The 25,338-nt window shown below is 40.8% G+C and overlaps 1 protein-coding gene across 5 annotated transcripts in view; it reads left to right on the top strand.

The window, feature by feature from the left end:
• dpp6a (dipeptidyl-peptidase 6a) overlaps positions 1–25,338 on the top strand; it is a 247,212-nt gene that overhangs the window by 140,288 nt on the left and 81,586 nt on the right. For all 5 annotated transcript variants that reach the window (XM_075452814.1, XM_075452815.1, XM_075452811.1 and 2 more), the window contains exon 2: positions 25,058–25,172. In XM_075452814.1, coding sequence (XP_075308929.1) covers positions 25,058–25,172 — 115 coding nt within the window. The remainder of the gene's footprint in view (positions 1–25,057; positions 25,173–25,338) is intronic.

Below are 25,338 nucleotides of genomic sequence, written 5' to 3'. Positions count from 1 at the left end.
TGCTCTGATCTCATGGTTTCAAATGCCGCTGTCTTGGAGATGCGTACACTCCGGCATCAGTGCTGCGACTCTTCGGCAGTGGCAGAAATTGACGTGGGAAGTCGATGCTTCCCTACAATGGAACAACAAATTCTGTGTTTGGAGGCTGAAGAGACCACAAAGCGTACCTGGGCAATTGCAGACTGACACTAATGCATGCTGACAAAGTAACAGCATGTGGCATATATGAGGTGAGACTGGGCAACTTCCCTCCTTTTTAGTCTTTGGAGGAACCTCCTTAATCCCCCATTGTGCTGCTCAACCATAGAAGTTAAATCAAGCTGACTGTGCCATCTCTACCATTTGGTTTAGAGATGTTTTACAGAAAATGTTGGCCACTGAGTGAGGATATTCAAGGATTTCTAAAAGAAATAAGGTACAAATTTAAACAGGATATGTAAACATGAATTTATAGTTTTAAACTTTGTCCTGTAACAAACATTCCTGCCATAAATCGTTATGTTAAATTGTAATGTGTAATGTTTTTAAATGTCATTCCTGAATGTGAATTCCCAAGAAGATGGAGTAGATGTAACTTTCCAACAAATCAACATTGTTCTCTTTGATTACAACTCCACCGTTGTGGGTTTGTGCAATGCTGTGGAGTCGGGTATAATTAGATGACAAATTGACAAAACAGCATCAATAGCTTTCCCCTCAAGTAATTGACATACACTATTGATTCCAGTCCAAGAGGCATTCCGCATGAACAAAAACCTTGTTAAACATTTTTTTTTTCTGTGCATATTGACACCAGCAGTTCGGTTGGGTGCATCCTATCCTCCACTGGCTTCAGTGTAACTAAACACCAAGCACAGAAAGTCTATCTCAGACTCCTCCCAAACCCCTCCCCCTCCTTTACCGCCCCCTCGCAGCACCCTCAGTTCATGACCTACCTCGCAATTCTCCTCTGACCCTCTGCTACTTTCTTTATTGTGGTGAAGGAGGAGAGGAGGAGAACAGTCACACATCCTGACCCAATGACTTGCAGCTCTTAGATTTCTTAAATTACACTCTTGAGGCTACAGTGCACCATTTGCCTCTTTCTGAGAAGTGATTCTCTGCTGCTGAAGCTTTTCTTCATATTTTTTTCCATCTCCATGTGAATAGAAATTAAGAAAATAATGCAGATTATTGAAGATATGTACATCGTGGCGGAACTATAGATTTTGAAGTAAAAGTAATTTTCGAATGAACTCATCACTGATGAGGTCCTCCAGTTATCATCGTGTCATTGTTGCCATTTTTGCTATTTTTCATCAAACTGCCTTGTGTAGCTGCTGGATTCCTGCCAGGCTCTAAGCTCTAAACTGGGAGAAGATGTGAAGACGGTGACAGAAGGAGCTTCTAAATATGTCGGACACGGTGCTGTTATACCATCAGTTACCCCAGGACTGTATTTTCGTCACTGAAAAGAAGAGCAAAGAATGACACCGAAGGCTTTTATCAGTGGAGGCTTCTATCAGTTTTTCATCATCCACCAAATGAATCAGTCTGAATAAGCAGGGCTCAGTAAGACTGGTGCGCCTTAACATTTCCACAGCACCAGCACAAACTTTAGGAGGTCTACTTAAATCGAATGTACTGCAACACTGTAATATTTTTTCCATCCTAACTGCATTATGTAAGACACCTTGGTAATAAACTATTTAAAGGAGCACCAAACTATCCTTTTACTGTAAATGAAAAACCTTTCAGAGTTAAATCGAAGGGTAGAAATAAATCTTTCAGTTAAATAGCCCTTCTAGAAACAAAAAAGGAAAAAAAAAGACACCATGATTCATAAATCTCTTAATATGCCCCCTGAAATGCATTTAAGTGTTCCTGTAGATTTTAATCAGCCAAATATTTATTAGTACTGCAGTTAAGATAAAAAAAACATGAATGCACTGTGCTACGTGTGGATTTAAATTGGAGTATCTGACAGTAAAGTGCACACAGGTTGTGTCCTTTCTGTCAGTCAGCCGAACAACTTGGCCTAAATGCGACCCCTAAACGCTGAATGGCAGCTCTTCCCTCTCATGGCATCGGATGTATTGATTCTTTTTTTTTTTATGTTACTACCTTCTGCGGACCGCAATTAGTAGGACGTGTTTATATACAGATTCTGCAGGTCCATCGGTGCGTCTGACCCTGGATAGATTTAGTCATGCTTATTGTTGAGTTTTATGAGTTAATCAAACTGCGTAAATGTTTCATGTGAGGAGGGGAAGGTCTTTGCCTTTTTCAGATCGACATTCAGCGTGCTGTTTTTATCTGTCACATGACAGGCGTGCGTGCACCCTTTGCCTTGTTTTTTCCTGCTGTTTTAGTGGATATTATATGTATATTAGCATCGTGTTTGTATACACACTGTAGGATCAGCTTCTAAAATCCTTAACTAAGTACTTAACATATCTGCCCACAAGTTTATATAAAAAATTTAAAAAAACAACAACATATAGCTGAATGTGTGAGAAAGTACTGTAACTCGTTGACTGCAACAGAGCTAAAAGATCAGATCAGCTTTTATTTGTCATGCATACATACGAAATCTTTCCTCCGCTTTTAACCCATCCAGGTTGGCACCTGTTGACACAAACATGCACAGGGTCACACACTCATAGAGACAGATGCCAACCTGGAGCGGTGGGCAGCGGTGGGCAGCTGTTCGCAGCGCCCGGGGGAGCATGGGGGGTACGGTGCCTTGCTCAAGGGCACCTCGACCGTGACAAGGAGATGGACGGACACCCCTCCAGTTGTCAGTTCCATCAATTTTTTGAGTGGCGAGAGTGGGAATCAAACCTGCCAACCTTCCGGTCATTGGACGACTGACTAACCACTGAGCCATGATCAGATTTCTCATCTTTTCTCCGCCAGATTTGATCGTTTTTAGCCAAACAAATCCTGGACAGGAGAGAGTGATCTGTTTCCAGTTAGGCATTGCTCCAAGGTCCGGCTTCGTATGTGTTGCATACATTAATGACTTAAAGGTTATCCATAAAAGAGTTTCCAGAACGTTCATAGGGAAGAAATTTTTTTTTTTTTCTGGGGAGAGTCTGTGTGAAGGTATCCTCGAATCTCTTGACAGTTTGAAGACACCTCAGTTTATCAGTGGACTCATGATGTTCATTATAAAGGGACTGACCACCGGTACTCTCTGTGTTCAGATCTGATCCACAGACGGAGGCTTTTGCAGACATTCCTCTGCGCTGCAACACTCGCTGGAGACACAAATCGACCTTTCTTTCCTCTGTAGCTTGACAAGAGAGCAAACTGCTCCCTGCTCGGGAGAGAAGGGAGGCTGTTTCCAGGTGGAAGCAGCAGGAGTGTAGATGGTGGAGAAAAGAGAATGAAAGAAATATCTTTTTAGTTTTTTCTTATATAGTTTTAGCTCTAATCTCATTCCTCATGATATTAGAAAAGAATCCTGGATCACTGATAAAAACAGATCGTTTGTGGGTGATTTATAGCTTTATGTGTGTGTTCGATTGTGTGTGTGTGTGTCTTAGTCGTGCCACTTTATTCACTTTGTGGTCCTTGTTTAACTTACCGTCATCCATTTCCATTTGGCTCTCAGGTGTCATTATCGGGTTGGGTTGCCTGAGCATGTCCGTCAAAGCCGACAGCTTCGCCATCTCATCGGATGCCAAAACTGTTTTGGCGCACACCTGAGGATTTGTTCCAGATCACATAGAGGCTCACCGGTGGTGGTTGTTTTAGAATGATCCTTATTTTAGTACATTCTCCTCTGCAGTAGTTGTCTGATGGGCGACCTTAAGTGCCACGCTCGAACTGAAATGTCAGGCTTTGTATCTGAAAAGACGGTGAGAAGGGACGCGATAGGGGAGCGTTAAGCTGTATTGATGAGGATGGTTTTGCCATTGAAACCATGCGATTATGATGACTGCTTGTAATTACCTCCAGGAGCGTGATGGAGGTGTGTTTTTGAGCATGCAACCAGCAGAAGAAATGACTTTGTCTGGCCACTGAGACGTCTGCCACTTTCTTTTTGCTGTGGTACAGTCAGAATCTAAACTTTTCATTTCGATTTAACACGTTTAAGACTCGCACACTTTGTCATTTGCTTGAATAAAATTAATTAACAAAAATTGTGGAGTTTCAGAAGGCAGTTGTTTGCCCCTTTCATAGAGACAGCTATGTACAATGCAGAACTTTGCCTCGTTTTTTTTTTTTCGACGCATGAAGGCCTGATTTATTTATTTCTTTTTCTTTTTCTTGGCTGTAAAATATAAATGAGGAGCACAACATTCAGCCCTTGTATTCCTTCACAAAAGCTACAGCCTTGTGTATTGAAAACCTACCTATTGACTTGGATGTGTTTTAATCAGGCATGCAAACTGGTCAGGGGTGAAAAAGGTGACAAGGGTACACGGACACACGGCACGCGCGGAAAAGCGGAAACAAGAGACGCATTAAGTTGTAAATTATACAAAATATATATTATAAAATATACAGTATGTCCCATTTGCATTAAGTAGAGAACAGCTGTGCAGCATAAAAGATGAATTTATAGGTACAGTAGGCCTATCAATTGCATTTACTGTACTATTATGTGTTTGATATATAACATCACAGGTCTTCAAAAGCATTTAACTGTAGTATCATACATTTAATTACATTAAATTTAACGAAAAAGTTAGTCCCATGGTCCTTAAAGGGATACTACAAGTATGTAGGATTAAACGTTTAATTAAAGCTGCAGTCTGCAAGATTTGTTGTTGTCATACGTAAAGTCCTACTTTTTGGCATTTTAAGAGTTTACATGATCTATCAGAACGCTTGAAGTTGAAAACGGTGACCTCCGTAGTCGCAAAATGCAAGAAATGCTTATTTTTTAACCGAAAAATAAAAAGTTATTCAACTTCCTGTCCCGCCCCTTCAAAACACATGAGAACTCGTGCACGTCTACGTGCACGCCAGATGCGCCTACACGACTCCTCATTCATCAACTCACCTGTCATTTGCGATCATGGAAGACACAGTAAGTAGACTAGCCCGAAATGAAGTTCAATAGTCTAGATAAATAAGCGTGGGGACGAGCCTACCTTGTATCGCGCGTGCACAATCGGTGATTGACAGGCAGCAGAGCCCAGCTCGTAACCTGATTGGTTACCTTTTACCGGTCCGGTCTGCAATTTTGTAAACAAACCTGCTGGCTTTGGAGGGACCTAGCGGGACATATAGGGGACCTAGAGAACTCTTTTTTTTTTGTATTGGGGTATTTAATGTACTACTTTCAGAATCCCCGGACAGTTCCAGGCATTATGCTTGAAAAAGAGTTGCAGACTGCAGCTTTAATTACTGCCCCAAGACAGCCTATGCTTAGCCTGAACGATGACTCTCCCGACCACTTTCACGGTCCGCTGTCATTAAACCACGAAAGTGAACTTTTGGCATGCTGAGCCAAACGAGCTCCACGGGAAAAACTTATATCAGCAATTCACTTGACGTACCGCCAGAGACAAATTTGTATCGACAGCTGGCACTCTAACATGAAAAACATTCTCGCGGCAAGCTTAGTTAAACGGCATTTTTTCATGACAGTGTAAGTTTTGAGACATGCATGCCACGAGCACTACGTAATCCTACATTGTGCCCCTTTTAACTTCGATTGATGGTGCATCATACTGGATGAACACGAGTGCACCTGTAGGCTGTCATCATCAACGGGGGTGTGGGCGAACAGCGAGGGGATGGGGGTCGCACTCTCAAATACGACCTGTGGCAGAGCTCTCCGGACTCTGCATTGATAAACTCACGACGAATGAAACGACCTCCTCAAATGGGCAAAATGTTCGCCCTCCTCACTTCTGATTGGTGATAGTGCTTCTCTCACACGCCACTCTTGTCAGTCATTTGTTGTCAAGAGAAGAGAGCGGTGATAGGTCTAGTGTAGTTTTGAGGTTCACAGTTGCACTCGCTAGTTGACATGCTCACCCCCCCCCCCCCCCATTTTTTTTTTCTCCTCGGATCTACGCGATTCAGAAGAATGACCCATTTTGATTTCAAAACGGCGAATTTCGCCGAAAGGTGGCAAGTTTGCATGCCTGTTTAATCATACAAAAGAGCTCATTTTTGCTGGCAGATTAAATTCCAGCTCCCTTCTCTTTTGCTTCATATGCTGCTAAACTTGTATCAAACTTCTGCAGTACACGGCTGTGGGCTGTGATTTTAAGGTTGGACGTTTCGTCTGGGACAACCTGATCCATGAAGATTAAGACAGAAGTAATTTATTTAGACGTATCAAGGAAAAAATACAAATTGAAGTATGAAGTAAACAGAGCATATAGATGGACATGGAACTGGTTACTGCAATGGTTTCAGACCTGCCTGATCATATTTTTTTTCCTTTCCTTCTGAGAAAACCTATTATTACTGAAATCAATTCCAAGTGCTGTGAATCCAAACTGAATACACTCTCTGGTCCCTCCGTCGGCACCATCTATCTCAGGAAATGAAATATGGTAGCTTCGCACTAATGTTCGTTCTAGACAGCAAAAGCTTTTTCCGGCACGCCTTCCCATGCAGGTCGGATTTATTTCTGACTGTAAATGCATGCTCCTTGACACCAAACAGCTGCTGGAGTTACCTACATAGGAAATCGCTGGATTTGTTGAGGCTGACAGAAATCTGAAATCTTTAACTTGTACAGTGGAATGAGTTATTTCAAATGATTTGGAGACCTTTTAAAATCCTTTTCCAGACTTATAGGTACCGGTAAGATTCATGTGAGGGTTTAAGAGAGCTCTCTAGATTTTAGGATGAGGTCACTCCACATTTCAACTTTAAAGAAACCGGTTTCCTAAATGTCAGATGCCTCAATATGGGTTCTTTGGTACCTACAGTACCCTGCAAAAGTCTTAAGGTTCAGAATTTGCTGTCAAGCATCCAGACGTTCTTGTAATCTGCTAAAATGGTCTTAATCTAGGCTTTCTGAAGGTCTTTCAGTCTTTCTCTTTGAAAATATAGCTTCTTTTTTCACTCATTATTACTCCAGTCCTCATACCTGACAGTTTCTAGAGGAATGTTTTTTATTAAGCCACGTAAAACACTGATCTATGAATCATTTAAACAACTTGGCAAAGAATCAATTTTAATTGTATCTTGTAGACACTTTGCTGCTAGCAGCCTGTCACAAAACAATACAATATAATTTGTTCCCATTTTTATGGTTGGGTTCATGAAAAATCCCAAAGATAACAGTTTGGGAATCTCCTTGTTTGTGCAAAAATGTCTGTCAAAGATTTTTAGCTAAAAAAACTGTGAAGGACAAAAGAAGTGTCAGGCCTAAAAAAAACTATCTACAGCAGATGAACAGGATCTGAAAGTGATGTCCTTAAGAAAGAGGAAGAAATCCTGACACAGGACCTGAGAGATGCATCTGGACCTTCAGTTGATCTATCTGCTGTTGGCCCAAGCCTCATCAGAAATGGGCTCCATGGAAGGGTGGCTGTCAAGAAGCCGTTCTTAAGGAAGGGAAACAGGGAGAAAAGGCTGAGCTGTGCCAAATGACACAAGAAGTGGACTGAAAATCAGTGGCAGCAGGTCTGATGGAGGGATGAATCCTCATATACTAATATTAAATCAGTGTTTGACTGAAACAGTGAACGGAACAAAAGGCAGCCAACATCCAAAGAAAAGCTTTGGGATGTCCTTCAAGAAGCCTGGAGAACTATTCCTGAAGACTTCTTAAAGAAATGACAGAAGGCTCGTCTAAGAGGGTTCAGGCTGTGTTAAAGAATGAAGGTATTTCCATTTAATATTTATACATTTCAGTAAATTGCCACGCCCATTTTCTTTTTACCTGGCAACATATAAATAAATATAAACTGTATAAACTGTATAAATACAGTGTTGAGTTTTCCTCAACACTGTAATCTACTTTATGGGAGTTGAGATAGATGTAGGTATTATTTACTCATTCCATGCATGGTAAATATTGTGAAAAGGCTGATTTGGGAAATAGCGATCTTTTCACAAGTCTGTGGATGTAGTTACACAAACTTTTAACTTTGTGCGCAGTAAGCATTTTACTGAGCACATCACTAAGCTGATGCCCTGACAACTCGATGAACTGGCTGCTTTCAAACATCATATATCCCAACATGCGGTGAATTATACGATCTATAAAACCCACAGGCACCGAGCACAGGAGGCTTGCGAGATATTTATATGAATATTTTTATTTATTTTTATTTCCCCACCAAAGGCAACAAACACTGCGGGCCTTTGGTTGCACAAACTCGGCATGCTTGCAATCATTACACTTACATTAACTAACCAATCATAAAAGCAAACACACAAAGCTGAGATTAATCAACCGTTTTCTCTTTTTTTCACCAAGCAGCTTGGGTCACTTTAAAACAAAGCAAACCTAAAACCATATGTTGGGATATCGTTAATTTCTCTCCCATTTTTGATAGTTTCGAGCAAAAATATTGTCTATTGCTTTAATCCTCTTTCATGCCTGGTAATGAAAGACCTGCTGCTGTGCAACTGCATGCATACAATACTGCATTCAACATAGCAGTCAGCCACTTAAATCTAAAAGCTTTCTCCTTAGTGGGTGTTCCTTTTTTGTCATGGTCAGCATCTGCTGGACTTTCCCAGTGGAGCCGGCAGTGGATAAATCTGGTAATGCATCCCATTAGATCCTCATTTGCTGATAGTGATTGAAGCCCAAGATCACATGTTCTGGTTCCGCCTGTATCCTCTGTTAGCTGACCAGCACCAGGGATGGCAGATATACACGACCTGCCAGAGTTTGGGGTTTCCAGCACTCCCCACTAGGTTTGAATAGATATGGGTAAAAAAGAAGTGTAAATGTATAGTTAAATCCTTCAATATTGCTGTCCTCACATATGGTGTAAATTGCTTAATGCAGTAACATGACATTATCATGATTATAACATTGCGTAAAGGTTCTTTGGGTTCAGATTATTTTCAGCAGATTAATGACAATAATTATAAGTTGCTTGTGACATTCTGAGCTTCACCTCCATAAATTACAACATTGAAGTAATTAAAGTGAGAATCGGGGGTGACAACCGTCGTTGCAGAACATGTGAAAGAGGATTTGTACGGTGTTTTAGTGCTTTAGCTTCAGTAAAGCCTCTGTATAGTTCTCCCATCACTGACATATTAGGATGTCAGTAAGGGTGTCAGTTAGCCTGACCTGAGTGACTGCCGTTGCAATAAAGACATGAACTTGGCCCTCAACACTGAAACGGAATGCATGTTTCAAAATCGGGCACTAATCTCTGTAATCTCTCTGGTTTGAATGCGATGGATACACCTGCATCGCTTTGAATAACGAAGGAAACTCGGGTCAACATGGGATGAAGTCTTAGGGGCGCACATGATTGATTCTTAATGGGGAAGCAGTGATTCAAAATTTGGGACAAAATGCAAGTTGACCAATCCCAAAAACAGATTGCTGCAGTTGAAATCTATTAAATTCTGGTGTGTCGTATTTTGCCTTTCTGAATTTTTATTTACTAAGCACTGCTTCATGGGGTCAGGGCGGTTTTCAGTGATAAAAGGGAGATCCGTTCAGTGTCAGGCAGGTGGTTGTGATGCTTATTCCTGATTGACGTACGCTGCGTAGAACAACTGGTGCCATCTGAGAGCTCCCAATCTATCTGTTAGAGGTTTCAGTTGACCTTGTATTGCTATTATATGCTCCCTGCTAATTGCTCCCAACAGCAGACGGGCTGTTGCTAGGCAATTTGTGACAAGTGCAAAGCTAGTATAGTTTAAACAACAAACAGGACATGGACGAGCAATTTGACATTTGTGATGCCGTTGTATAAACATGTGACTGACTCATGCTGTTTATACAAACAAACCTGATCTGCGATCATTTAATGTTGAGTGTGGATGACTGTAATAAGAGGCCCGGTGTGTTCTGGAAAGGCATTACACGCTAGGCAAAACACAACTGTTTTGAGTGAGGGTTCATGTAGAATGCAGCCATATGGTGAAATGAATATTAAGCACATCAGACTTAACATCCACTTCATCGTAATATCATATATACGAACCTGTTAAATCATTCAAGGGCCACTTTTAGATGCAAAGCATGCTCTCCCATTTTCAGCTGAACAGTGCAAACAATTGGGATGCAGTCGCAACAACAGGTGGCCCAATGGAGGGTAAATGGTGAATTATCTTTGCTCTTTGGCAAAGTTACCATGGAAACGCAACAAGAGGCCACACAAACAGAGGAGACGGTTGGAAATGTCCGGTGTAGGCGCTGCGGTATCCAGGGAATTCATCCCAGATGTTGATAAGTTGTTCTAAATATAGTTTTTTTTTTTTTTTTTTTTTTTTTTTTTTGTGGTGGTGTATTAGAACATCTGCAGTGTTGTTACTGTGGGGATGTAGTGCTTATTATACATTCAAGTGGCCATCAAATGGTGCCTCTTCTATTTCACATAGAGAAACGGCGACCTTGTTTGTTTGTGAAGACAACGACACAGACGTGGAGTCAGGTGATTGTAATTTTTATTCTCTGCAGAAAGAAAAGGCTGCTTTTAAGCATGAGGCATTATTCATCGTGAGAGCACTTCAGCCGAACATAATGACATAAAAGAAGCTGGAAGTCTATTCAGTCGACATGAATGTTCATATTTTGTCAGAGAAAGTGATAAAAAAAAATAAAAAAAAAAAGCAGCAGGGCAGAATACATTAGCCTGGGTAAACATCAACAGGAGCAGCAGCCTCTTTTTATTAGATCCCTGCGTCTGGAAGCAGTGGGTTGTAGGCCATTTCATTTCCAGGAAGCGAATACGGCTGCTGCTGCATATTGTCTCCATGACTGCAATTTATTTTGCCAGAGATGCACAACAAGTGTGCATTATTGGATGAAGGCTGATAGATAAGAACAATAGGAAAGATACTTTTCATTTTCAAACTGTTCCTGAGAGAGACCGCACACACTGGCACTGCCTCCTTGGCCGCGGTGAATACAAATGGCTCTGGGTTTGGGCTGCGGGGACACGCTGCGCTCTGCAGTGAAGTACTCCCATCAGTCTGTCTGCAGCTTTCTGTATTCTACCCCACTCTCCTTTTCCACAGTGGCTCCTATGACTTTCTAGTTGTTTTATAGCTGGAAAGTTTCTGCGCAAAATACTTGCGTGAGCTTGAACAGCAAAACAGCAAACTTGCAAACTCAAGAAACTGTAAACTGATCTTTACTTAACTGATATTCTGATTGACAGACGTCTGTCTAGAGGATGGTTTGTTTCTTTATGCCTTCAGGCTGGCAGCAGTCGTGGCTGAAGGAATCAGGGCTTCAGTTTGTCCTTACATCCATTCGTTAGTCTGTCTGTCATCATTTCAGTAACTATTCTGAAGAACACCTGAAGGGCATTTCGTCAAATTTAGTCTCTAAGGTTCAGCTGGGCTCAGTAAAGAACTCTTAACAATTTGTTCTCACAGATCATAGTCATGCTCAATATTTCTGTTACTTATTATGACTGAATCACTCATGAAGGTGTAATAGGATGAAATAATGTAAAACACATTAATTCAGAAACAGAAGATTAAAATGTGAGGTCACTTCAAAATTGGTCTTATGCTAAACTGGTGACGTTAATCATGGGTACTCATCTAGAAAATAGTTGTGACTGTATAGTTCTTCTGCAGCACTCCCAAAAACGACCCCCGTGGAAGAAATCTAATAAAGATACTTAGGTTTCCCTTGTCTGATTTTTCCATAAAATGTCATCTTTAAAGGATGCAGTTTGGAAGGACGCTTGTTCCGACATGGAATCGCTCACGAGGTGCATCTCCGGTTATATCCAAATGACCCGTTAGGTTGTTTTGATGGAAGATTTGTTGTTTGACAAGATGTGCAACCCCCTCCACTCGTCTACTGAATTGCTGACTTTTTCCAGCAGCTTCCATAATGTGAAGCAGCATGTTGACTCATATCTTTCACACTGCAGTTAGCTTCACTGGCCAACACAGTTGCAGTTATTCTAGTTTGATAGAAGCGTATTGCATGACTGTTCCATAAAATGATCACTTGACTGTTTACTTGGATGGTAGAACTCCCCTGTCACTGGTCATAAGGGGCATGACATCTTATTGAAATAGCTGCAGAACATCTCGGGGATTTGGAAAGTAGGCACATGTAGTTTGTGTTTGCTGCTATTTTCTTCTGAAAATAAGGTCGTCACATAACTGGTCATTACAGATCAGATTTTTTTTCTCATTTCACATAAAGAGCCAGCAGATGAGGCAGTGGTTTCTCCTGCTTCTGGCTGCAACTTCTAACATTGACAAAGTGGGTTTTATTTGTGCTAGAATGCTTCAAACATTTATGTAATATACATATAATGTTTAAAAGGCACTTGTAGTGTAGACTGTACTTTGTTAAGATATAAAGACCTTTCTCAGTAGTTGTATGGTTGATGTAAGTTTACTTTTTTTGGTATGTTTTTCCTCCTGTGACTGACAAAACAGACTGGAATCATGGGTCGAAGAGAAATTGGGGATGAAGAAGCGCTTTGAACTATAAAGCAGTTGGACATCAAGATGCGAGTACTTTCATATAGATATATCTGTTATATTTTGTAGTTTTTTTTTTTTTTTTTTTTTTTAAAAGCTAGCCATTTGTGTGTGTAGTCCCTGCTGGATAATTAAAAAGAAAAAGACTGATCCTATCTTGTGTTGTTGTATGAGCATATAAAACACAAATTGGCATATTTCTAGAAAGTACCTTTGTAAAGGCGAAGTGCCAGGTCATGTTAATTGAGTGGAGAACAGACTCTTTCAGCAATTTATTTAGTGCTGGCAAGATAATCTCCACATTTGGTTCTTTCATTGCTTCAGCTCCCTAGATGGCTGATGATGAAGTAGTTTTTAACACACCCTTTGTACAACTGAGCTGAAGCTGACAGAAGAATTAACTGTTCATAAGCAGAACCAGGAACTGTTGGTTGAACCTAAATGGACTTGTCACAGTGTTAACACGTGTAAGCAATGGCCGGTAGGTGATTTGTTTACACAGTAAATACATCAAGATTTGTTTTCTGAAGTAGACCGAGAGGGGGAAAACTTCAAAGGGTTTGTCTCTGGTGATCCATACAAATCCAGTTTAAGGCAGAGGTGTGAGGGTTGTGAGTGGTATCAGCACATCACACATTTTGCACACAAGAGTATGGCTTCAGATGCTCAGATAATGATATGCTGGAACAGTTCCTGGTGCTGCCTTTGAAAAGGCATCTGTCATTTACCCATGGAAAAAAACGGATGCAATGCATGTTTATCCCCTTACCTGGACCAACACTTGTGTCAATCTCTTTTTCAAGCCAATAGCAACATGAATATGTATCACACCAGCTTTAAAAGAAACCATCAATCAATTTTTTTTCTTTGAAAAGTCACCGATGAACATAAAGGGAAAGCAACAGTTCACCCTAAAAGTTGTAGCTTAAAGCACTCAGTTTGCATTTCATATTTCTATATATAAGAGAAGCTTGAAAACAAAGTCATAGTCAGTGTTCAGTGCTTCCCCTAACTGAAACATCTGAATGTTTGCTAGAATCTCTTCCAGGTCAACTAAGAGCTATTTTCCAAAGCTTTACCAAATTCTTCCCACACCTACATTAAGTGTTTGCTTCCACAGCTACCCGAGTCGGATTCCATTAGGTCTGCCGGTACCTGTAAGCTGCCTGCAGAGTCAAGCTAACCAATCTCCATAGCACTCTCATATCAGCCTGATAGCTCCCCTCATCTCTGGTGTTACTTCATATCGGGTGTCCACCATCGGGGCTGCGGCCACAACAAGCACCAACCACCTTACGACCACAGCTCCTTACAACCGCCTAAGCAAGAGCGGCCCCTAAGATGGCTCATCAGACTCTATGTCCCCTGCCTCTCTTGGAATGTGGGAGAAGCTCTGCCAGAGATGGGAGCTGCTCCAAGAACGGGAGCCTCTGCCAAATGGTCCACACACCTCAATCTTCCACGTTACTTAACCGTCACAAACGCCTCTTTGCTCAAGCATAGTGTTCATTATGGACAAGCTGTGACTCGTGCAGAACTCCAACAATACATCACCCGGGTTCAGATTGAGCAGAACATTCCTCCGAATTGAACCCCTGCAGGTTTCACTGTTGTCATCAACAAGAGTGTTTATGTCCACCAGCAGGACAATGGCGTTCTCAGGCAGTGCACCTTTCAGCACCCCGCCCAGACTCCAAGAAGGCTTGGTACTATAAACTGTCATTGGTTGTATTAAGCACAAACAGCAGTAAAACCCCAGCCCACCCCCACCTGCTGCCACTCATCCAGGGCAATCGGAAATAAAGTCCAACACCTCACCAGGAGAGCGATTCTTGAATTGTTGCTGTTCAGGTTTCTGCAGCCTGTGATCAGACTGCTAAGGTCTCCACTTTTGACCACCACCCAATCCCCTCCCCACTGGTCTCACATGGTCCCGTAGGGAAAGATCTGTTGGTGGGTACCAGTAAAAAGTCCCTTTCTAAGCCAGGCAAAGAAAAATTTACTCCAACAGTATAGCTGTTGAGATTCCTCTGGAACTCAAACCCTTCACCTTGATATAGCTGTGATCCACAGAGGGATATTTTTGGACCATGTTATGTATTTATTTACATAACATAATGCAACAACTACGGCCTTTTGATGCCTGTTCATTTGTATTGTAATTTAGCCATAATGAAAGATCATTTCAACCATTTTACATAGCTTAATATCCTTCATTTAAAGCTTTGGAGAATGACCGATTTGCCACTGTTTTTATTTTCTTTTTTCTTCTTTTTTAATATAAAGCATTTGAGTAGATCTTTGTATAGAAATCTATCTGGCATGTTGTGCTGCAAAAGTTAACAGAGGAGAGTAAATTCATTCAATGCACGTATTCTGCAGTCACAGAAACATTTGTGGGTACATTTTTCCTCCCTTGACAGAGGTGTAGATGCACACTGCCACAGGAAAAGTGACGAAATGAGGAGAAACTCTGGCTGTGTTCCTCATTGTTCTTGTTTCCTAAAGAAGTACTGTGTGTTAAGACTGACAAATTGAAATTTGTCTTCATGTATATCACATGAGAGGCAAGCAGGGAATGCTTTCCCTTTATATGTGAGCCTCATCACTTGCATTGCCATATCATAGAGCGCGTTTACCAGCCATAGGGATAAATAGCCCGTTTATTCTTACTCTGTTTCCATAGTGATAACAATGTAGAACAGATGTGATTAATTGCTTCTGCAGAATGTGCCCCGGCATATTAATGGGCATTTAGTTCATAGCAGCATCAAAATCATATTTAATGTGAACATATGATCAGGTATAGGATTGGGGAGCACAAGACTGTTAATAAGGAATATTTTCAAAGTCTTTGGGCATTATATGCCATAAGAAACATTCATGTAGGTTTTGATTATCATTATTATTAGCATTATTATCTTTATTTTCTAACAGTTTACAGCAGCTCTGTGCAGTAGTGGGGATTGTGTTGTTTTACTCGGATAGAAAAACTCTGCAGAGAGAGGTCAGCTGGCAGTGGCCGGCTCCCAGCATCTCTCTAATGGACCGGGAGAGATTTGGTCACAAATCAAACAAACCAGGCGGAATAAGCTCAAGAGCACACGTGCACAAACACTAGACACTTGGAAATTAGTTTTCCTGCCACGAGTAACAAACAAGACAACTTGTTTATTTACAACCCTATCGCGACACCCATTTCTACGACGATGATAAGATTGCACTAATGGATTTGGATGTATGTGCGTAGAGCCGATGCTCTTTGACCTGTGAAACACAGAGGTGGACCAGGTGCTCCATTTTGGGGAATCTTTAATTCCAAGATTAAAGTCGGATAGAGAAAGGCATAAGAGAAAAGCTGTCTGGGAAGATTTAAAACCAATTAAGTTTAAATCCCCTTCTACTGTTCAAGATAAACCTGCTGATTTATTTTATTTATTTTTTTTTTGCAAAAGTTAAGTCTATTGAAAGAAGCGAACATTTCAAATCACTTGATTACGTCTCTGTGCAGTTAAAGTTAAAAATGACCAACTTTGTGTTCATTTGAGTAGTTTAGGAGTGAAAGCGGAGGAAAATTAAAACCCTGTCAAACTAGGTTTTTAGACTAAAAGATACAGATATTCATCCAATAAATTAACAAAATTAACGAAAATCAGCATGCAAATAGATAAGTGTTCTTACTTATCTATTTAAATAAATTGTGTTCTTTGCATGCTGATCGTCATAACAGAAAGGCTGGAGCTGCTTTCTTTGTTCTCACCAAAGTGTGGCCTTAATGTTTAATAATTAATGTGTCACAGCAGTTGTTTTCCCTCTCTGTTGCTGCTCAGTTAATATCAGACCTTGGCAGCTTGAAAGACGATATTATCATTATTTTATATTTCATGTTGGATCTATTGCCATTATCTGTCTGTCAAAGTGTCCGTGAGTAAGGAACCCAACCTCTGACTAAATCTCTGCTGACTGACTCAATGTATTCTGAGTCACACTCCGGGATCTCTGCATAAAAATACACTGGTCTTTGTTTGCTACTGTCTGCATCTCTGTGATATCTATAAACTGAGTCTCAAAGCTCCTTTTCCATTTTGTTGGCTGTGATATAATTCTGGCCTAATGAAAACTATTTTAGCCTCCTGTATTTTATATGCTATTGCATTATTTTAATTGCTGCTCTGTGATGCGGAAGAAGGCAGTAGCGGTGTTTTGTAATTCGGTGGTATGATTATGGTTTTTGGCTCAGATTGACTTTTTGAAATCTGAGATAGATTAGAAGGCGTCATATTTTTAAAATATGGCTTCAGCTATTGAAGACTTCTCTGTTGATACTGATGTTTGAATAAAAATCAAGGTCCTTTTCTGGTCAGTTTGACCTGAAAGTCCAAATGTTGACACGACCACTGCTGCCAAAGGCGGGATGCAACACCAAAGAAACAACAGCAGATGTATCTTAGCTTTTCAGTTGAACTGTGTATCACCGTGTTGTGCTCTGTAACTGATCAAAACTCTTGTAAATTGTGGAAGAAACCTCTGTGTGGTGTCATGTTTTACACCCTGTGTATTGAATGGACTCCGGTGATGTCTGTGTATGCTCTACAGATTTACACATGACAGCTACTCAGGGCTAAGACACTTTAGGATCTTGCTTCTATTTAAGTCTGAGCCCTGGAGATGTCCATGGCATCCTGGACTTGTGCACCCTCTCTGTCATGTTGGGGTCACGCTTCAAGCCTCCCTGTCAGTGAGTTCTCCTGAAGCCTCCCAACAGCTTATTTATTCACTGTTCCTACTGACTCTCGCATGCCACTCGGTTTACACCATGTCTGTCTCTCATCGGTCGGTCCCTTGTAATCACTTCGCCATTACTTCAGCACATCAGGTCTAGCTAATTAGTCTAATCATTATTATAATAATAGCTCACAGAGACAGGAGTGGGAGGGTTAGGAAAGATTTTCAGCCTGTGCCCGCATTCTCAGTCCAGGCTGAATAAGTGATTATCCCTTGGGGTTTAGGATTATCAAAGAAGAGACATTAGTTCTGGGTGATGTTTCCATCCGTGCTCTTTTTAGCTAAATCATGCATGGTCTGATTATCAGCATCCTACTCTTCCAGTCAATAGAAGAGGGCTCCTTTCAGATGGTAACTTTGCTAGATTGTTCTTTTTGTACAGTTCTCAGTATTTCCATGTTCCCACAGGTGTGCTGATCTGTATAGAAATGTGTGACTCATTGGTAACAAAAAACTGTCTTTTTAATTTTCAAACTTGCAGATTTGATAGCTTGTTTACTCACAATTGGCTGTTTACTGAACTTTCCATTTATTAGTGAAGCTACAAACCCCATGAATGTAAGCCTTTTAACTCACTGTGGGAGGTTGAGTGAATAAAAGTTCTAAAAGAAGTTGGGACATCGTGTAAAATGTAATTAGAAAAAGAATGTGTTGGTTAAAAATCAACATTTTATTTACAGTCGAACTTAGAAAATGTACCAGATATTGAAAGTAAGACAATTTGTCTCATGAAAATTATTAGCTCATCTTGAATTTTCATGGGAGCAACGTGTTTTTAAAAAACTGTTTTTTTAAAGACACGTTGCAAAACAAAAGGCTAAAAAAAAAATAAGAGGTACAAAAAGAAACAACTGGAGGAACATGTTCCAACTAATTAGGTTAATTAGCTATGTGTCAGTAACATGATTGGGTATAAAAAGAGCCCCATAGACCTGACTATGTCCTGGAAATCACTGCCTGGGCTCAGGAACACATCCACAAATGCATGTTAAAGCTCTCTCATGCCAAGATTAATCCATATGTGAATATTATCCAGAAACACCGCCATCTTCTCTGGGCCAAAGTTAATTTAAAATGGACTGAGACAAAGTGGGAAACTGTTCTGTGGTCAGACAAATCAGAATTTCGAATCTATTTTTTTTTCATCATGGATGCTGTGTCCTCTGGATAAGAGGAGAAGACCAGCACTCTGTTCAAAAGCCTACATCTCTGATGGTATGGGGCTTCATTGGTACCTATGGATCTGTAAATTGGCTCATCTGGAAAAGCAAGATCAATGCTGAAAATACAGGTTTTCGAGCAACATATGCTCCCATCTAGATGATGTCTTTTTCAGGCAAGGCCTTTCATATTTCAGTTCCTTGGGAGGAATTAGTAGCAGAAGCTTATGAAAGGAAAAAGTTTAGGTATGTGGAGTTGGGGGCAGAAGGAGAGCAGAGGTGGTGGACAGTTAGGATCTGTCCAGTGGAAGTAGGATGTAGAGGATTTGTTGCAAAGTCTGTTGTCTCATTGTTGAGGGAGCTGGGTTTAAGTGGACAGAGTGTGAGGAAAATAGTGAAGGAAGTGTCAGATGAGGCAGTAAAGTCCAGTCAGTGGATTTGGATTAGAAGAAGCAATAGTAGCTGGGAGCCCATCAGGGGCAGCACTTAGGGTAAACAGACTTTTGGAAGAAGCAAGGAAGAAGTTCAAGATATTTAAGTGGAGGGTGTGGCCCATGTGAGCCTTTTGAAACCAGGTGGCCATTTTGGGTGAGTTGTATGACTTTGTTTTTGCTGGCATATTTTAGTGATTATAGGACTGTTTAGGTGAGTTTATCTGCTGAACCTGCCAGTGTGTCTTGTCCTGCCTCCACCTCTGGCACCCTCTATATTTCTACATTCCTACTTATCTTTACCTCTTCTATTTCTACCCCCTACCTGAACCAGGGTTTGTATCCCCACCCCGCTGTGACTGGTGTGCAGTTGGTGAGAGGCTGAGGTAGCTTGTGGCTGTGAAAAAAAAAAAGATGGTTGTTGTGGTGTGAGGAGCAGTGTTGGCTGGCATTAGGGGGGTGACTCTGGGATGCCAGTGATCATTGTCTAGCCTCCTGGAGGTGTCGTGGGCCCAACTAGACAAAACACTGATGAAAGGAGGTTCCCACCTGATGACCCCAATGACATGTTGGTCAGCATTGCTCACTGATCTATATAGGGAATTATTCACTGAGTCTGTTCCATTTTTTTTTTCTTTCTATAGCACAAGTTTCTTGTGTTTACCTTAAAAAATATTCAGCAAGATCATGCTAAACTGCACAATGCATCTATTACAGCATGGTTCGTAGTAGAGTAGAGTGCTGTTTTGGGTTTTCAGTTGGTGAAAAGTCTGGACTGCAAAGAAAACCCAGTACTGTTGAGCAGCTACAGTCATATATCGGACAAGACCAGGACAACATTCCTCTCCCCTAAAGGTCCAACATCTGGTCCTCTCAGTTCCCAGATGTTTACAGACTGTTGTTAAAAGAAGAGGGCATGCTACACAGTGGGGAAATGTTGACCTGTCCCAACCTTTTTGAGACCCGTTGTTGTCATCAAATTCAAGATGAGACGATATTTTTCATGAAGTAGTAAAATGTCTCACTTTCAGCATTAGATATATATGTCATTTTCATTTTCCCAACTCTTTTGGAACTGAGGATGTACAATGGTAACATTCTTACCTCAACCTGGCTTGGTCTACACCAGGGGTGTCAAACTGATCCTTGAAGTGTTCAATCAACTGAACTGGGAAAGACCTTCAGTGCAGACAGTTCAGTTGATTGAATGAAACAAGTCAGCTGTGCTGCTGCAGGGTTCGAACAAAAACCTTCAGCCACACCGGCCCTTTCAAGGATCAGTTTGACACCCCTGGTCCAAACTGTGACTTTACCAGGGCAGATTTGTGTGTATCAGATAACACAAATGCATTGATGTTTAAATTAACCTTTTACATTTACTAATGTGCCACACAGTGCGACTCATGCTGTAGCCCTCCCAGCTCTAGTTTAGGTTGTGATACATTGTGAATTTCTGAAAAAGCCCACATACTGATAGAAGAGCTACATGTAGGATGCTGCAATGAATTTATGCTCTCTGTACATTATCTACACTGCACAGTCATTTGAGTGCAACACAAAATAAACAGTTATGGCTCAGCAATTCATGATAATTCGATGTCTCTTTTAATGTCCCAACACAGATTGATCTCTCTGTCATGTTCGCCTTACATCTCATTACTGCTTATGAGTTGTTGCTTTCTATTCGGCAGTTTTCCCTCAATTTTCTTCACTCTTCTCCACCCTGTTAATCCCACGGAATCAAACAAAGAATCGACCTCAAAAATCAGCCCCTGGGCTTCGTGCCAGTCTAGTAAGATCTTCAATCGGATTTTCATTTCTGCCAAAAAACAGATTTTTTCCGTGCAGATGTGCTCAGTGCAGAATCAAGACAAAATAAATCACATTGCAGACTGTCAGCTCACAACACTGTGGGTTTTCTCTGTGGGCCTTGGAAAAAATCCCCAGACAGATCTGAACACATGACTTGGCATATTTTTTCATTTATGTTTATAGATCTCTGTATTGCATTAAATAGCTCCTATCACCTTTAATGTATCAGAGACTTGGCTTAGTGGAGTTAGTAAAAGTTAACTTAATCAGAGCTCTGAAGTCGTGCTCATAGCAGCTGACGCAGTATCATTGGCTTTTTGCTACATTGTCTGTTCAGCTTCCTGTCAGCTTGTATGGACATATTCATTAAAGTGCTTCAGGATTTCACTGTCTTCTCAGTACTCCCCATCTTATCTTCTAATGCCAACACTGAATTCAGCATTTCCTGCTGAGTCCAGCTATTTGCAATTCTGTAAATTGCAAATGTTTTGGCATATATGACCGGAGCTTAGTATATTGTAATCTCACTTAACCATAGCTTTTTATTTTCCAAGACTTTATTGAAGGTTTACTTCACTAAAGTTGGCATTATTTTAAACCCAAACACTGCATGGGCGACACTACTTTATTATTCAGATGAACTGAAGCTGTTTCAAGGTTTTCAAGGCCACGTACGGCATCTTTCACAGATGTGAAACTGTATCGGCTAATATCTGGCTATTTGTCTATAAGATTGTGTAAAACTGTCCAAAGAATAAGATGGAGGAAAGTCTATAAAGACTCACAAGAAGCACATCGATAATCATTTTTCCTTTAAACTTTCAAAGCACTTTATAAACCAAGAAGAGCACCTCTAAATAAGCAATTGGTGTCACGGTTGTTGGCACTTCTAGAGTTGGATTGACAAATTTGGCAACTATGGCAACGCTTTTTTTTTTTTTTTTTTTTTTTTTTGTTCTCATTCAAAATATATATATTTTTTTTTTCTTACTTCGTATCATTTTGTCTCCAAATAGCTTTCCAATATGTGCAAATGTACCTTGTTTTTCATGGTGTGGAATTTGATCTGAAATCTCAAGGTTGTTGTAAAATGTGGACCTGATTTTAAAAGATTCCTGATCTGCAAATAATCCATAAGATTCTTCTTAAAGATTCCCTTTCTAATACATTTCTTTTGTAGTGTATTTATAACAGCAGTTGTACAGGAAGGCAGGCAGGAAAAGGGGAATTGGCCACAGGCCAGACTCTAATCTGGGCCGGCTGAGATGATCGCCTACAGCCTCTGTACAAGGGTACCTGCTCAGGTGCTTTACGGCATCCCATTGATTCCTACTTCCTATTCCTAAATGTTTTTTTTTTCTTAAAAACAGAAAGAAATAGATGCCTTATGTCTAGAAGATAAATATATCTTTATTTATAGTTTTTCTAGGACTTATATATGGGTGCACTCAGGAATTGTTGAAAAAGATTTTAAACTCTTTTTCTGTGATGATAGTTATCTATTGTAACAGAGGCTTATCAATGTTATGTTTAGAGTCATAAATGTGTCTTCAAACAGCCAATTTTCCAGGGAAAACACAGCTAGCCTTCATATGATCTCAGGTACACTGTTAAAGGGGTAGTTCGCCATTTTGCACATTAAGCCCTGTTTTTAGGTAGTCTGGGGTGAATTATAGATGTTCTGATCACAATTTGGACATTTGGTGCTGAACGGAGCATTTAGGTATCCACTGCGGCAGCCCCCCCACCTTTGCATTGAGTCAATGACCACTCAAGCAAACAATCATAAAACGGCATTAAACTTTCGTTTGCAGAGACATGAAACTCACCGTGTGGTCTGTGGTGGACAGCGATACGTTGGCTCGAAAATCACCGCGAAATACGCTTCCAGAGAAGTTATATTACCATTATTGTCCGTCTTCATTGATTTGTATTGTACACAAACAACGCACTATCGCCACCTAGTGGCTGGATGTCTTGCTGCTGCTATTCAACGGTGTCCGGAAAATTTATCGAAATTGACCCGAAAATCGCAGCGAAATGTGCCTTCTAACAGTTGTTTTAGCATTTGGTGGACCTATTTTTCCGGACACCGTTGAATAGCAGCAGCAAGACATCCAGCCACTAGGTGGCGATAGTGCGTTGTTTGTGTACAATACAAATCAATGAAGACGGACAATAATGGTAATATAACTTCTCTGGAAGCGTATTTCGCGGTGATTTTCGAGCCAACGTGTCGCTGTCCACCACAGACCACACGGTGAGTTTCATGTCTCTGCAAACGAAAGTTTAATGCCGTTTTATGATTGTTTGCTTGAGTGGTCATTGACTCAATGCAAAGGTGGGGGGGCTGCAGCAGTGGATACCTAAATGCTCCGTTCAGCACCAAATGTCCAAATTGTGATCAGAACATCTATAATTCACCCCAGACTACCTAAAAACAGGGCTTAATGTGCAAAATGGCGAACTACCCCTTTAAGATACTTGTTGGTTTCTAGAAAACATAAAATTGTTACATTTTTACTCTTTGGAAGAAAGTTAAAAAAAGACTGAAGATAATGGTTTTACCATAGATACTACTGCATAGCTGAGCTATTGTGGAAACTCCTGTGTTTTAGTGTCAAAGTGTGTCTAAAATTAGAAATGGCTCCCCAGAAATCTGTTATGCTTGGCCTTTCCTATTTATGGTGCAGGCTCGTGAAACAAAAGCTGCTAACTGACCTAACAGACTTCTATGCAAATGCTGAAAGTTTTAAGGACGTTTTAATTCCGCTGTCCGCTTGAGGTGTCCCGCCTTGTGGTCATCAAATGACCATATTGCCAAGTAACTGGTTCTTGGTTTTAATGAATGTTGGTAATGGGCAGTCTAGTAAATGGTCCTGATTGCTCTTATCAGCCAGCTAATTATTTCCAGGGCTCTTTTCAATTAAGGTTGGAAAGAGGTCACTAAAAGGTTTTGCTTCATACCTCAGCCATTCAGCTTCATTAAAGCTTTAGTGTGCATTCATTAACGCAGCAGCCACAGGTCCCCAAAGCATGCGCTCTGCTCCACTCTTTTATCCTCTACAAACTAATTAAGAACTTATTAATCCTCCACAAACAGTTTGTGCTTTATGCAGAGTCCCTCTTGGTTGTGCTTTTGTGCCAGCCAGACTATCCAGGGCTGATGTGAAAGATTTTCAAGCCTGCTTGGTTATTGGAGTCTCACATTGAGCCATGTTTTCTACTTCAAGTGCGTCGCCATCGTTCATCAGTTCGCAGAGAATTTAAGATTTCTAAAGGAAATATAACAAAAATATTCGTATAACCTTTAATTCAGTGTTTTTGTAGAGGACAGTGTGAATTTAATGTTGTATTTTTGACTGACACTAAAGTGTTGTTTCGATATAATCTTGTATTGCTTATACAAGACCTTTTTCAAAGTACTGATCATTTAAACACTGCTTGAAACAATATTTCCATTATTGGTGTGATGCCAGTGAAACTGGCTGCCAGTATTTAATTTGAGATGAAGTAAGGTGCAGAACTTTACAAAGATAAAGCTGAGAGATGACCAGAGTCGTCCATAGCTGCTGTCTGGACTGCCTGAATTTGTTTCTATAATACATTATGCAAATGTTGTGCCCATTTAATCATCCCGTGAATCACCTGCTGCACATCGCCGTGCCGAATGCATTTCCCATTATTTGTACATTATTTGATTTTTGGCACAAACAAGACGCCTGAGGCCACATCCCCTCAATTATTCCTACTTTATGTCCTGTGGTGATAGTTTGTCAAGAGCCATTTTCCTTGTTTGTAATTTAGTTTTGGCTCAGAACAGTATTAAAGTGCAATAAGTTTATTTCTCTTTGGATATGTAGGTCAGATAAGACAACAAAAAAACGCCTGAAGGTTGCTCATTACTCAGAGACGTTATGCCGGCCCCAAAGCTTCTCTCTGGACTGTTGTCAAGCATGCAATTCACCAACGTGTCGTGAGCTCCATTTTTATCTGTCACATTCGTTTGCGCGTGATGGCCGCTGATGCTCGGCTCATTAAGAATTCTCCCCCTCCTCCGCCTGCTGCTGCTGCTGCTCCTATCGTGTCTCCTTGAGAAGCTGCGACTCTGACTCATGTTCGTCCTTGACTGACACCCCACTTTTCCTTCTCATGAGTTTATACCCTGTTCTTTCCACACTTTGAATGTTTCCTTCCCCCTTAGCTGCCACCTGATGTAGTTTTCATCCCTTTTCTGTAAGTTGTACTCAGATTCACTTTGTTGATAATGTTTTTACTGACAGTTTTTTTTTCTTCTCTGTCACTCTGTAGGAGCTGGTGGGCAGTAACCCTCCGCAGAGGAACTGGAAGGGAATAGCGATCGCCCTTCTTGTCATTCTGGTCATCTGCTCGCTGATCGTCACCTCAGTCATTCTGTTGACACCAGGTACACGGTGCAGGACAGGAGGGGAGGAGGCCACCACGGCATTCACTTCACTTCGCTCTGTTTACACAGCTTTTGTTATGCACAGACATGCCCATTAGGTTTCACAATCAATCTCACCCCAAACAAGGCAAAGAACAAAATGGGAGTGTCAGTGTATCTCTCTCTG

The sequence above is a fragment of the Odontesthes bonariensis genome, chromosome 20, assembly GCF_027942865.1.
Source record: "Odontesthes bonariensis isolate fOdoBon6 chromosome 20, fOdoBon6.hap1, whole genome shotgun sequence".
Lineage (NCBI taxonomy): Eukaryota > Metazoa > Chordata > Actinopteri > Atheriniformes > Atherinopsidae > Odontesthes > Odontesthes bonariensis.
Note: the sequence above shows the minus strand (reverse complement) of the source record. Positions and strands in the feature narration are given on the sequence as shown.